This window comes from Scardinius erythrophthalmus (assembly GCF_964197995.2).
Source record: "Scardinius erythrophthalmus genome assembly, chromosome: 12".
Lineage (NCBI taxonomy): Eukaryota > Metazoa > Chordata > Actinopteri > Cypriniformes > Leuciscidae > Scardinius > Scardinius erythrophthalmus.
The window spans coordinates 5,753,456-5,767,176 of record NC_138232.1 but is presented as its reverse complement, the minus strand read 5'-3'; the positions used below and the strand labels follow the sequence as shown (position 1 = coordinate 5,767,176).

Sequence of the window (13,721 nt, the reverse complement as noted above, 5' to 3'; positions counted from 1 at the left end):
TCTGTAAGAAACTTAAAAGGCCGATCCACCCATAAGAACCCTCCTACCAAATCTGTCCTGTGAACCATTTCCTTTTCAAACTCTCAGTTCTTTTCCCCTCGTCTCTCAGGAGAGGACCTGTCCTGTGAAGCATCCCCCCCAGAGTTTTGCTTTCAACCGCATGAAAGAAATATATGATCATTTCCTGTCTTCGATCCTTCTCATCTTTGCCTGTTGCTGTGGTAAAGAGGAGGTGACACAGAGAGTGGAGGACGAGAAGAGGACAGAAAACCTGTTGGTCCACTGTATCAAGTGACAAAACAGACACGCGTATATAATACAGCAGGCAGAGGTTGCAATGAGGATAAGTCGCTGAATTTCAAAAATAAAAACGGCATCCCTTGTAGATGGTTTCTTTGATTAATAATAAATGTTTTTAATAACATCCCCCCTCTTTAACAAGGACTCAAGGGAGACATGCCATAGTGCTGTAAACCAACAACACCCTAATGATCCACATACTGAGCTACGAAAGGCTATTCCTTTCAAAAACATCAGCTATGGCAAAAAGATCTGCAAAACCTGACTATGCTTTTCAACTAGATGGTAACATAAGGGAATAATTTCAGCAATTTTGCATGACTGTGTATAGTCACAGAAAAAATAAAATAAATGCACACTTAACTTAAGCTGCACTTGTCTACACACCAATGTACACACCTTTGTATTAAAACTGCCAAACCAAGTGGCATTTAGAAATATAGTACACAAACGTATAGTCGGACATGTTCACGAGTCCCTGAGGTCCACATCCAAGTCAAGTCTCAAGTCTTTGTTCTATTTTTGTTTTCTACTTTTAGTTCTTTGAGCCAGTTGTTATTGTAATTAACGTTGTTTTGAAATATCAAAACTGATTACTTCTTTGAAATAGTCTAATAAAGCACACAAAGTATTACTTAAATCACTAAATTTGTATGCATGTATACATGTATAATATTATATTGCATTACATTATACTAAGCTTGTGTTACACGGTGTTCAGCCGCACACCAATTTCATCACTTGCCCACCGCGGCACCATTGTTTTGATTTTTTATAGTAATAAAAATCATTTAGTTCAGTTAGAGAACAGACGCTACAATTAAAAACTGAACACGTCTGCTCAATTCAGTGTGAGCCGAATGAGAGTCGCAGCACAGATCAGCAGCAGGAGTCAGATTTCATTCATCAAGTGACGAGAGTGAGGAGTGAGGACTGACAAGACGATTGTGGAAGATTTGTTTTGAAGCTAAATGTAAAAGCGCCTATTTGGCAATATTTTGGATTAAAGCCCAATGCTAATTGGGAACCTGCAAACATAATCGTAAAGAATAATAATAAACCCACCATTCAAGCAATTGCCGCCCCCGAATTGGCACTAATTCGACACGGCTGCATGGGCATTCATAATTGATTTAAAAGGGAAAAACAATGTCACCAACCAGTCATCACACAGGAGCATCAACATGAGAAAAAAAAAAAACTGTGCTGGGTATTTTGAGCTATTTGAGCTTCCCTAGTTTCCTGTAGTTCTCAAAAAATGATGGGTATTGTAGTCTTCCAGAGCGCCAGCTGTTGCCTCAGAAAAATGTCTCAGAAATGTGAAGTTAGGTCTGAGAAAAGTTCAGAAGAGATGAGATCTTCTTTAATACTTTCTTATCTAAACAATGACATTTAGATATTTTAAGTATTCCTTAAGTGTCACTGTCAAATACTCAGATTGGCCACCCAACTCTTTAACATCGTAATCAGCCACTGAAAAACCCAAATGGTTTAACCACTACTGAACATCATAAAGCACTCCAAACTGCTTGAGTCGTAAAGTCTCTCATTAGCACAAGCTTTGCATGTCAGTAATAGGCACCTGTGCGTGCATATGAGGGTGTGTCTGCTTTAGCTGGCAGAAAGGGTGTATCCAGTATGTGTGCGTGCACGTGTACTAGACGTACGAGTGTCTGGCGAGCCTTAAACAGGTTGTGTTTCAGAGGTGATTCACAGGCAGGCCTGTGCAGGGTGCATTCAATACTTACTCATGACGGGGGGATTGTGGGATGGTGGAGAGGGGGAAGGGGGACGTCCTGAAGCAGGAATGTGCACAGGCAGGCAGCTCCTCAGCTGTAGACTGGCGTCATCCCAAACGGGGAGGACAGAAATCATTAGTTTCAGCAATACATCTTAAGCTGCCACACAGCCTGGCTGATGTCAACAAGAAGTGTTGAAGCCTTTTAATGATCGGGGTCCAGCAGGAGTAAACCCTGAGTGGTTGAGGGGAAGGAATGCAAAATGGCTGCAAAACAGCTTGGTTCACACCAAGGACGATAACTAAAACGCTAAAAATATATATATAAAAAAAAAAATGGTTCGAACAGTAAAAGAATAGCAGATCCAAACCACAACTATAACGGCACAGATAGATAATACCATTGGAATCCCCTTTTTTTTTTAAAACAAAAACACTGACAGCCATTCAGAATCCATCCTGCCTGCCTATCGTCATAGTTATCATCATTACAGTTTTCATCTTGGTGTGAACGGGCCTTAAGTCACTTCAAACGTCATAGTTTAAAGTGACTTAAGGTGTGGATGTGGTGTGGATCTAGCCGTTTCATCATGCGCCAGGCAAACCGTGAAGTAAAATATACCACTGCACCTCACCATGCTGCATGATTTGAGCTGTCATTCATGTCTGAAGCTCATAAAGCAAGGTCAAGTGAAATTCTGGGTTAAATATATCGCTAATTAGCTCACTATATGCGTTACATCACGATTCAAGACATTGCAACTGAAACTGCAAACACTTCGCTTCACTTTTGTCCTGTACGATATCTCATCAGTGGCTGACCACTTATTATTTAGGAAACTTGCTATTTACATTAATTAAACTGTAAGAAAGAATGAACGTACACATTTATTAATTTAAAACACACACACACAATGATCTAAAGTTTTCATGCAATATACCTATATATTACTGTATCTGCACCATTCTTAGAAAGCACCAACCTATATAATGTATAAAATCCGGTTTCCACATTTGTAGTTGAAGGAATATGCAATAAAATGCAATTTTGTTGGAGTGATTAGAACATATTATGGCTACTCAATTATGGCAAAAATCATAATTATTTTGGTCAATAGTGAAATCACAATTATTAGTGGATTGTTGATTATTTCACAACAGGGCTGGGCAATATGGCCAAAAATATTTGAATTTAACATTAATGGGGAAAGAAATGCTTTCCACATGTTTGTTAGACCTTGAGAATGAATGTAAACATGTTTGTTCACAATTAAAATCCACAGAGTAGGTATCTTTTAATTTCAAGGGCCCCATGAAATCCATTTTATTTTCCCCTAAATTCTGTGTTTTCCATTGTATTTTTTGGGGGTTCTGTATTTTATGATATAATACAAATTTATAAAAACTTAAACAATTTAATCAAGCTTTTAAAATCTAATCAAATGAAGATATAACAATTAATTTACAACAAATCATTGCAATTAAAAAAATGTTGTCATAAGATGCTACACAACAGAACTATGTTTTTAAAACATGGATGAAAAAATATCTTGGCTGTATGATATTCCTTAGAAATAATATATACATTTTAGTATACAGTAGTGATTTATTTCTGTCATAATTTCTTGAAGTTAACCCAAAATTTTATTTTGACGGATTGTCCTGAAGATTTTTCAGTTTCAGATGATAGTTTTTCTCAAATGAAACGGTGAAAAGCTTGTGAAGTGACTCTCAAAGCAGCTCTAGAGATGAAGTTCATGTCCTCATATATTGAGACAGCAGACGCTGAAAACACTGTGAGCGTCACATGTGTGTGTTTGTGTTTGAAACGAAACAGTGTCGTTTATTCACACAGAGACATGCAGAAATTAATCATTAGCAATATGCACTGACTGGCTGTTGTCGCGTTTATTTCTTCTAAGAGATCAGCTGTTAGATTAATACATTGAGTAAAAATGTCCAGAGCTTATCATCGCTATCGACGTAAATTTTATCACAATCTCGTTTAATCGTTTATCTATATTTATGATTATTTCTCAAATATCGATACTTCAGAAAAAACAACTTATGCTAGTTTAACATATGTAAGAAAAAGGTCCTCAAAATAATTAAATAAGACAAGTAAACAGTCAGCAATAGAATAAGAACAAAGAAACTAGTTACAAACAAAACAGAGAAATAAATACAACAGATTATAAATACAAATTAAATAAAAAGTGCTTTAAGTTTTTTTTTTTTTTGAGGAAGATCTAACAGTGGTATTCAGAGAAGTAATAGCCTACAACAAAAATTTTTTATAATGAAATGTAAAATAACACTGCAAAGTCTTACATTAAAGCTTAATGTAACCTTATTAAAGCTGCTTAAGTTATTCAGTCAAGATCAGGGAGTGATTTTCCTTTGTCATTTGTTGTTTGATTATCATTAATGACAGACTTCAGCAATATACTGTTACACGTTTTCTTTCTCAACTGTGTACATTTACTTGATAACCCACTGCGTTTACGTGAATACTCTACAAAAAGGCATTTTGACATTTTTGGATATACGCAACGCATTTAGGCATATATCCTAAGTCAATTTGCTCATCCGCATTCGGCTCCGACTCGAAGTGCGCACACAGAAAGCTGCCTGTGGAATAGTGCCTTTTTTGTGGCTTAATGCTTTTTTTAATAACACTGTTTAATATCAAACATGTACCGCAGTTTAGCAACAGTAGACTTCATTTTACAACACTCACTTCAGACTGCAGGTGAATATGGCCCAAATCCAATTTTTTTTCTCAGATGTGACACAGATCTGTTTTTGTCATGACAGTGTGAATGGCACAAACCACATGGAATGTGATCTTTTCCGTTTCGATTGGGCCGCTTCCATGTATGAAACTGCACGTCTGCAATGCGACCTCAGTCTGAACAGTCATCAGAATTCATGTGACTTTTACATCACTCTAGAGACACAATTCAGCGCTCATGGGAGAGTCACTTCAAAGATTTTACAAACCCGAAGTTATCAAGACAGTTTCGAGAGGTAGTCAGTGAAGGACAGTGATGTGTCAGAGCTCAAGTATTACAGTGACAGCTCTATATACAAGCAAAACACGATGGCTCGTATCATAAATGTTTAAAAACTGCTCTTTTTCCGCATCCTCGTCTTTGTTTTTTTACATTGCCTGCGCAAAAATTAGCTGGCTTCCGCAGCAGATCACACTATAAATAAACGCATAGGCTAATCACTTACTTTAATGTCCTCCGTGTTTACTTCTGTATGGCAGCGAGCTGCGTGACGTCTATTTATCGTTCTTTTGCGCATGCGGGTCAGTTCGGGACCATGATCTGTCCACACTGGAATCTGATATTGGCCACATTTAAAACAACAATGTAAACAGCGATACAAAAAAATCAGATCTGAGCAATAAGTCGGAATTGAGCACTAAAGGCCCTTTCACACCGGATGCGTAACGAAAAAGCGAATAGTTCGTGTGCGAATAGTTCGCGTCAAAACCCATTACATGAGCCGCGTAAACACGGTCTCTATCTCTATCTTTGACGATTAGCTTTCTATCCCAAATGTAGTTTAGCCTGCTAGCCTACACAGCACAGGACTATACAACAACTAAAACTATCACACAACATACTCACAGTCGTGATAACCGAGTTGGTTGGCAATGCTACGCCACACAATCATTGTCCTTGTAGTATGCGATTGGCTGAAGTCTTTTCTGTCACCGCAAAAGGAAAAAAAAATCGACATCGAAACGAAAAAAAAAAAAGTCGTTTTTCCGCCGCAGCACATTCGACTTGACTCGTAAAAAACGACTTATTTTTTCCGCTTCGATGTCGATTTTTTTTTTTACTTTTGCGGCGACAGAAAAGACTTCAGCCAATCGCATACTACAAGGACAATGATTGTGTGGCGTAGCATTGCCAACCAACTCGGTTATCACGACTGTGAGTATGTTGTGTGATAGTTTTCGTCGTTGTATAGTCCTGTGCTGTGTTGGCTAGAAGGCTAAATTACATTTGGGATAGAAAGCTAATCGTCAAAGATAGAGATAGAGACCGTGTTTACGCAGCTCATGTGATGGGTTTTGACGCGAACTATTCGCACACGAACTATTCGCTTTTTCGTTACACATCCAGTGTGAAAGGGCCTTAAAGGTCCCATGACATGCTACTCTTTGTAGGCTTTAATATAGGCCTTAGTGGTCCCTAGTACTGTATCTGAAATCTCTTTCCAAAAATTCAGCCTCGGTGCAGAATTATAGCCACTACAAGCCAGTCCCAGAATGAGCTTCCTTCAGACGGGCCGTTTCGGTGTCTGTAGCTTTAAATGCTAATGAGGAGGAGAAAGGCGGCGCAAGGTGGAGGGTGGGTGTGGCCTTGACAATCTTGCGCAACGGTACCGTGGCGTGCATGTTTACGTTGGATATAGCAATGGCACGAAGACACGCAGTCTTTCAAGCATTTCAGTTTGACCCAGAATCTGATCCGGATGGAGAAGCAACGGATGAAGAAGTTGCAACTCAGCGGCTCCAGCAGGACGTTTCCGAATGGTTAGTTTCAAATATTATGTCTGGATACGGTACTTTATTCGGATGGTTTACAGTTATTATCAAGTAGCTAACGCTAACCTACTGTTGCCTTTTCATGAGAGATCTGTAACGTCTGTATTTATCTTATTACAATTACATCAAGCTCTGCGATCTTGAAATGCGGATATCGCTCGCGCCGTATAACCAACAGGAAAACGGTTATCCAAATAACAAAGAAGTGTACAACACTCGCGTCGCGTTACAGTGCGTGTATTCACACACATAAACAGCATAGCTAATGTTACAGCCACATTCTATGTGCAACAATCTAGGTAACCATAAACAGTAAAGCAACACACTTATATATCATTAGTTGACTTACTTGTCCGAGGTGTGTAGCTGAGCCAAAGAGAGTGATCCAGACTTTAGTTTCAGACGTTCAGCAAGCCCAGCTCTGTATTGACCCTTCGTTGTTCATTTGTACATCCAATTATTGAGCAATTGTTATGCTTCGCTCGCTCAAAAGCCATGATATCTCTCGTGGACAAACTAAAATTGTGCGCGCCCGTTCCTACTTCCTAGCTCATTTTCTCATGGGCGGAAAATATTCTCTGGGCGGGCAAAGCAGAGACAGGGGAGGTAACATTTCCTCCTTATGACGTCATAAAGAGGAGATTCAAGATCAGCGTGTATGAGCCTCCATTTTCTCATAGGCAGAGAAAGATAGCAAAAGCTTGATTTACACCGATTGAAATTTCTAGAAATTTGGGGACCATATGGGCTAGGGGAACTCATATTAATGTTAAATAACCTCAGAAAGTGAAAATTTCAAGTCATGGGACCTTTAAGGCTCACAGTGTGAACGTAGCCCAATTTAGCTGATCTGGATGTTAAGTTTGGGCTTTTAGGGAAGAAAGAAAGCACGCTGAGGAAGGTGAAGAAAGAAATGCGGAAGCGGCACAATAATCGTAGGCCATTCGTAAGTGAAGCAGATTCAAGCAGTAAGTGAAGACTCGTAAGTGAAGCAGATTCAAGTCCAGCTCACATCCTCACTTTCTTCTCTGTGCTTTTTCTAATGCAATAAAAATGTATTTTGTGCAGAACTTTTGTCCATTTTCATGCTTATTCTAACGCACTTCAGTATATAAAGCAATAACATACTATGTGTGGCGTCTTTATCCAGCATAATCTGATCCCAGTTCAGCACCTTATTAAAACAGTGCAACAGAAGGGGAACACTCTGGGGTTACCTGCTGTCCTCCTGTCAACTCGTGAACCCTACAAAGACACATTTCTTCACCAAGGTCTGTGTATTATGATAGAAACCAATCTTTCACAGTATTTTTGCAGGTGGAGTTGGAATTCTGTTGTGCTATCCTTCTCTCCAAATAAATGGAGGTGTCCAATAATACCTACAAACACGCTGGTCCAGTAAAGATCACACAGTACAGGGCAAAGGAATCTTTCACAGGCATTGCGTTTCATTATTCAATGGATAGTTCATCCAAAAATTAAGATTTAATTCATCTTCATTTACAGATTTTTGGTCATTAAAAGTTACATAGCCTAATTATAAAGAAAATGAGCCCTTTATTATATTTCTATGGCAAATTATACAATGGACATATTAAAACCACTGTTGCTTTTAAAATATATTACTATTGCATGACAATTAATCATCATCAGACAAAATTTCATAACCATGACTGATTTATTATCTTTTTTTAACTGAACTATCCCTTTGATTACGTCCAGCTGTTAATGGAGCATGTGCTTTTTTGGTAAACAAAAACAGACAATTTCCTCAGAACACAAACTTGTCCTTTTGAAAGAGAAAAGCTATAGGCCACGCGTTTGATATAACGGAGAAGCAGAATCGCAGACTGGTCTGGATTCAAAGAAAAAGAAAAAAAACTCTAAATGATGTGAAGGAAACATCAAGTCATGCATTCCAGAAAACACCCGCTTCAATCCATAAATGTCAAGCTATGTTGCAAAAAAGAAGAAGAAGCTCACATCACTTAGGCTACTACTAAACTACATAGGCTACAAAGGCATCAATAAATTTGATTATTTCTGAAAGAAAATATATGTGCCATAGAACAGTATCAAATTCATAGAAGAAACAACTTGCAGCTTAACTTTATTTTTGATCGATGACTTTGTCTCTGACTACAATTTATATTTGCACTTTTGGCTTTTACAGCCTACGCTTAAATTGAGGGCTGTCAATGCAAGTGACATTTTACATAAGCAACCAGCAGCCTGCGAAGTACTTTACATGCATTATTGTTGAACTTTGTTGAAATTTATCTAAAATAATGTACTAATGTAGTGTGAATAGAAATGTAACAGTGTGATTCCTGACATCTGGAATCTGCGAAGAGCTAGTTAGTCCAGCCTATTTAGCCTAAGTAATAGTGTTTGAGCTATGCACTTTGTATTGTTTGATTTAGAGCTTACATTAAGTGCTCGATTGCAAAGCAAACTAACTAAAACTCTCTGCTCCATGAACTTGGACATCAGTGTACACACTAAGGTCGGAGATATTTATTGAGTACTAACAGGCCAAAATGTAGCCTATGCCCTGCAGCTGTTTTTCTGTGAATCATATCTTTACATGTACGCAAATCCATGCACGCACACACACAAAATCATGGGGATATCCTGCACACTTCCCCCTTCCTGTGAGTCAAGTGGCCTATTTCCACATTAACAGCATCCATACAAATTGATAGCTGGACCTTGCCAAAAAAACAAACTGCTGGTCCATTCATTCACTTTTGCTACTGTGCCATCGCATTATACATAACTTTATTTATTTATTATCATACATTTTATTATGTTTGAATGACCATATTTTGTAATGTGCCCAAAATGAGGGCACCCTTAGGTACAGAAAAACTCCACACATGATATCCACAATGATTTTCTGTGCGTTTGAAACACAATAAACCACATTAAGTGACAAGTAAGATACATAAACAAACCAGACTTCCTAATAGAAATCCTTTCAGGAAAAAATAAATAAAAAATGCTTTAACTTACTGAATGCATAACTGTGGAAATTGTCTAGATATTGATATCATGAATAAAGTTTGAGTCAGATTTGAGCCATGTTTATAACAGGATGTGACACACACTAGCCTATGCCTCCTGCTCTCCTGGGCAGACACACACACACACACACACACACACACACACACACACACACACACACACACACACACACACACACACACACACACACACACACACACCACTGCATTACAACACATTTTCAACTAAGCAAACAATTAGTAAGTTATGATGATGAACAAACAGTATTTGTAAACATAAAACATGAAAATGCTCTACAATACATTAAAAGTCCAGTGTTTGACAATGTTCCTCAAAAGTCTTCAGATCTCCTAAAATAGTTACCAGTTACCAACAATTCTGAACATAACTTACCACCACATGTGCTGGGAGTGTTAACTAGAACTTCTGACAGATGACAAACTGAGCTGCCACATTTTAGTTAACGGATTGACTGTCAACTAGGTCAGGTAATAGCACAATGAATACTATAGTCATACACCAACACATTTAAATGCCATTTGGGACATAAATCAGTGTTTTTGAAGTCCCCCGATGTGCCATTTAAACACTTTGGTATATAAATATGATTTTGCCATGGTTCTGCCATCATAACATCACTGCAATAGCATATTATGGTAATATCGTATTATTGGAAATGGTGCTATAATACCAAGGTTTATGGACATGTACCATTGTATATAGATCTTGCAATAACATTGCATCAAAATACCACAGTACTGAAATACATGTACCGTGGTATTTACATAGTACTTCAAAGCAAAATACAGGCCTAGTAGTACCATAGTATGCTTTTCTGTAAATGATTATAATTAGAAAAATACCATGGTGCATGTCTAATTAGCCATGTTAATATCATGGTACTTTAATGTTAGTGTGACAGCAGTCCCTTTGAACATATCCATCATGAAAGCTGGAATAATTTTGACTTTTTTTACAAATAACCTAAATGCATACTAGTCTTTTTAACTAGTAAATGCACTCATATATCCGAGATAATAAGCGTACAGAGATGTAAATGATGATTTGAAGACGCCGCACATCACAGGGCGGCTGGATTCACATCTATCAGCAACCGGCCAACCACAGAACTGTTGCCAACCCTCCAAAACAGCTGGAAAATAACTTATTCTGAGCCTTTTTACAGGCAGACTCCAAACCCACACATGATGTTGGGGGGAAATCAAAGCATCTGGTTTGTTATTTTAATCCGAGAAGGACTCACCTTCATATCGTTCATGATGATTTGGAAGAGCCCTCCCAAAGCGCTGCACTCCTTCTCCATTCCCGCATCCATTTTACCACCCCAAAAACACACGAGCAGCGTTGACACTTATCCTCCTTATGAAAGCTCGTCTCGAAACCCGCTGTCAGTATCTGAAGGGTGCAGTACGAGGCTGTATGTGAAGGTTATCGTGTGAACAAGGCAAATGAGGATAAATTAACGCAAAAATGGAAAGTGTTATTCCGCTGATTAGCTGCCCGGCGCAAGTAAACTAGTCCCGGCCACGCAAATTACTAAACCTCTGAAAATACATCGCCACGATAAAAGTGGATAAAAAGCCTAAAACGGGATTTTTTTACAATAAGTCTCCAGGTCAAAAAGGTGCCACGTAAGCACAGGTAAACCCGCATGAAAAACTGACCGTTGAAAGTCTGCGCCGAAGTACCTGGCTCGGCGTTTTCAAAAGCTTGGCTCTGCTGGATCGATAGTCACGTTAGTTTAGATCGCGACAACCGCCGTGTTTTTTATTCCTCATGGTTTCATTCAGTCGATCCAGCCGCTGATATGTCCTTAATAGTGATGATATTGATCGGTTGCAGTTTGAATAAGGCTTTCCGGTGAAATTAATACGGCAAAACCTAACTAAAGTTTCGACTCCTGATAGATTCCACAGAGCGAGTGGTAAACATTATTCACTCCTGGCTCACTCTCTCTCGCGCTTTCTAGCCCGTTTGTGTGGATCAGCAGGCGGACGAACTCGAAAAGGGGCGGAGCATGAGCACTTCGGATATCTTCGTGCTTTTTCGACAATGTTACTTTTGTCATCGACAGATTAGTTGACATTTTTGATAGAATATATAGTACATTTTTCTGCTACAAAATTTTTCTTATATATATATATATAATTTAAACATTTCCCCAAGGTCTTATGTAGGCTATAATACACATTTTTTTATGACCTCAAATAGTTATTTAGAGACAATAATATGTGTTTTCAATTTTTTTTTTTAATTTTTTTTGTCACAACACAGAACTATTTAAGACACAAGAATAGGTACAAACAAAAATGTGATTAAAACTTGTGAAAGGCCGGGGTAACCAGCTTGCATCACCTAAGAAAACAATACAAATACATTTCCCCCTTATGAACATAAATAAAATTTCATCAAAACTTTTGATGTTGAATAAAATTGTTTAATACAATTTATTTGTTTATGTATTTATATCCATTTTGTTCTTTTAAACCATTTTATTCAAATGGTTTAAAATATTTTTTATTTTATTTACCTTTTTTTAAAGTTTATTTTGAGGGACCTGGTAAAACCTGTTACAAGAAATGTAGTGGATTACTTATGACTGAATGCTGTCCACAAGGTCTTCCTAAGCATTTTATTATATGTACTTTCTATAATGATAAACCAGAATCAACAGAGCTGCATCCTGTTACATTTATCTACTCACAAGAGAGCTGGTTTTCAAGGATTCATATCACATCTATGAGTCAGCATCATTGTAATCTTGCCCAGCCTTGTGCTGTTACCTGACATAACGAAAGGAGTCCACCTTTCGGCTCAGTGTCTCATAGCAACGCAGACGTGATCAATTTAGCATCCCGTCGTCCTAGTCTAGTGGCCTCCTGTCTCTCTGCCTGAGAGGAGAGGTCACCTTGTTCAGCAGTCTGCAGTGGGCTTCAGTTCCCACAGCTTCAGCTTCATGTGCCCACTCTCAGCACAAACACACAAACTCACAAAGCTCATGGATAGAGCATTTAACTCTGGGTTTTAGGGCCCATTTTAAGCGTTGCTATGAAAACAAACAGGTCAGTTCACATGAATTATAATTTTCAAAATCACTCACAAAGGATTATTAATGATTTTTTGTTTGCAGTTCTCCAGGATTAGAAGGAAGGTGTTTTTTTAGAAATCATTTATAGAAATTGCTATCACAATAAGCAATGTATGACTGATTAAATATTTTAGAGTTGAGCCTAAGTATAACAAACCTACATTACATTATATTCAGTAATGAGTTTTTAGCATGACTGCACTAAAGATGTACTTTAAAAGCTGTAAAAGGCGCTTGCTACCATCTAATGGTGAAACTTTAGTAATGCAGTAGAGTTTGCATAGCAGAAATAGGCTGTTTATGATGAAATACTAACATATTTAAAGTACAGTATTTACTGTAGCCTACTGTGTAAGGGGTTTTACAGTCAAAGACCCAGAACCAGATATGATGAAAGAAGACCTGGAGTCAGAATTATAATAAATTAAAGAAAAGATTTATTGAAGATAGTTTGCAGTTTCATCAGCAGAAGTCAGCTTCAGTAGTCACAAAAGAGTTCGTAGGCCACCCCGTTTACAGTTACAAAGATCACAGCAGTTATACCCTTCACCGAGGTCTAAGCTACGTCCTTGCTTCAGGTTTCTGATTGGCTGAGCTATAGATAAACATAGTAATTTTCCACACATACAGATAGACTGAAGCATATCTCCATCGATTATGCTCGCCTCGGACCCTGAAGTTAGGCACGTCGTGACCTTCCAATTCTCGGATTTGGGTTTCTGGGTGCTAACATGTCCAGAACAACAACTCAGTCAATCTCCAATAATGCCAGTGGTTCCTTAACCTGCAACCAAGAAGACTAACACACACACCGTCACACAGCTTTTCCAAGGTTGGATTTGGCCAGGCTCTAACTATAAACAGGAGAGTCCTCTTAAAACATCAAGATAATGCGTTATCTCTCTCAAGGAGAGCTACACTTTAGTCAAACAGTAAAAGTAAGGCTTTAACTGAGAAAGGTTGGTTCCCTTTAACTGTCA

General features: G+C 38.2%; 1 protein-coding gene across 12 annotated transcripts in view; it reads right to left on the bottom strand.

The window, feature by feature from the left end:
- The window catches only part of mtss1 (MTSS I-BAR domain containing 1), a 62,985-nt gene extending 51,352 nt beyond the window's left edge, over positions 1-11,633 (bottom strand). For 4 of the 12 annotated variants that reach the window (XM_081380962.1, XM_081380955.1, XM_081380960.1 and 1 more), the window contains exon 1: positions 10,897-11,633. In XM_081380962.1, coding sequence (XP_081237088.1) covers positions 10,897-10,968 — 72 coding nt within the window. In that variant the 5' untranslated portion in view covers positions 10,969-11,633. The remainder of the gene's footprint in view (positions 1-10,896) is intronic. The other 8 variants (XM_081380964.1, XM_081380956.1, XM_081380959.1 and 5 more) reach the window with 5 other exon arrangements.
- Between the last annotated feature and the right edge of the window lie 2,088 nt (positions 11,634-13,721).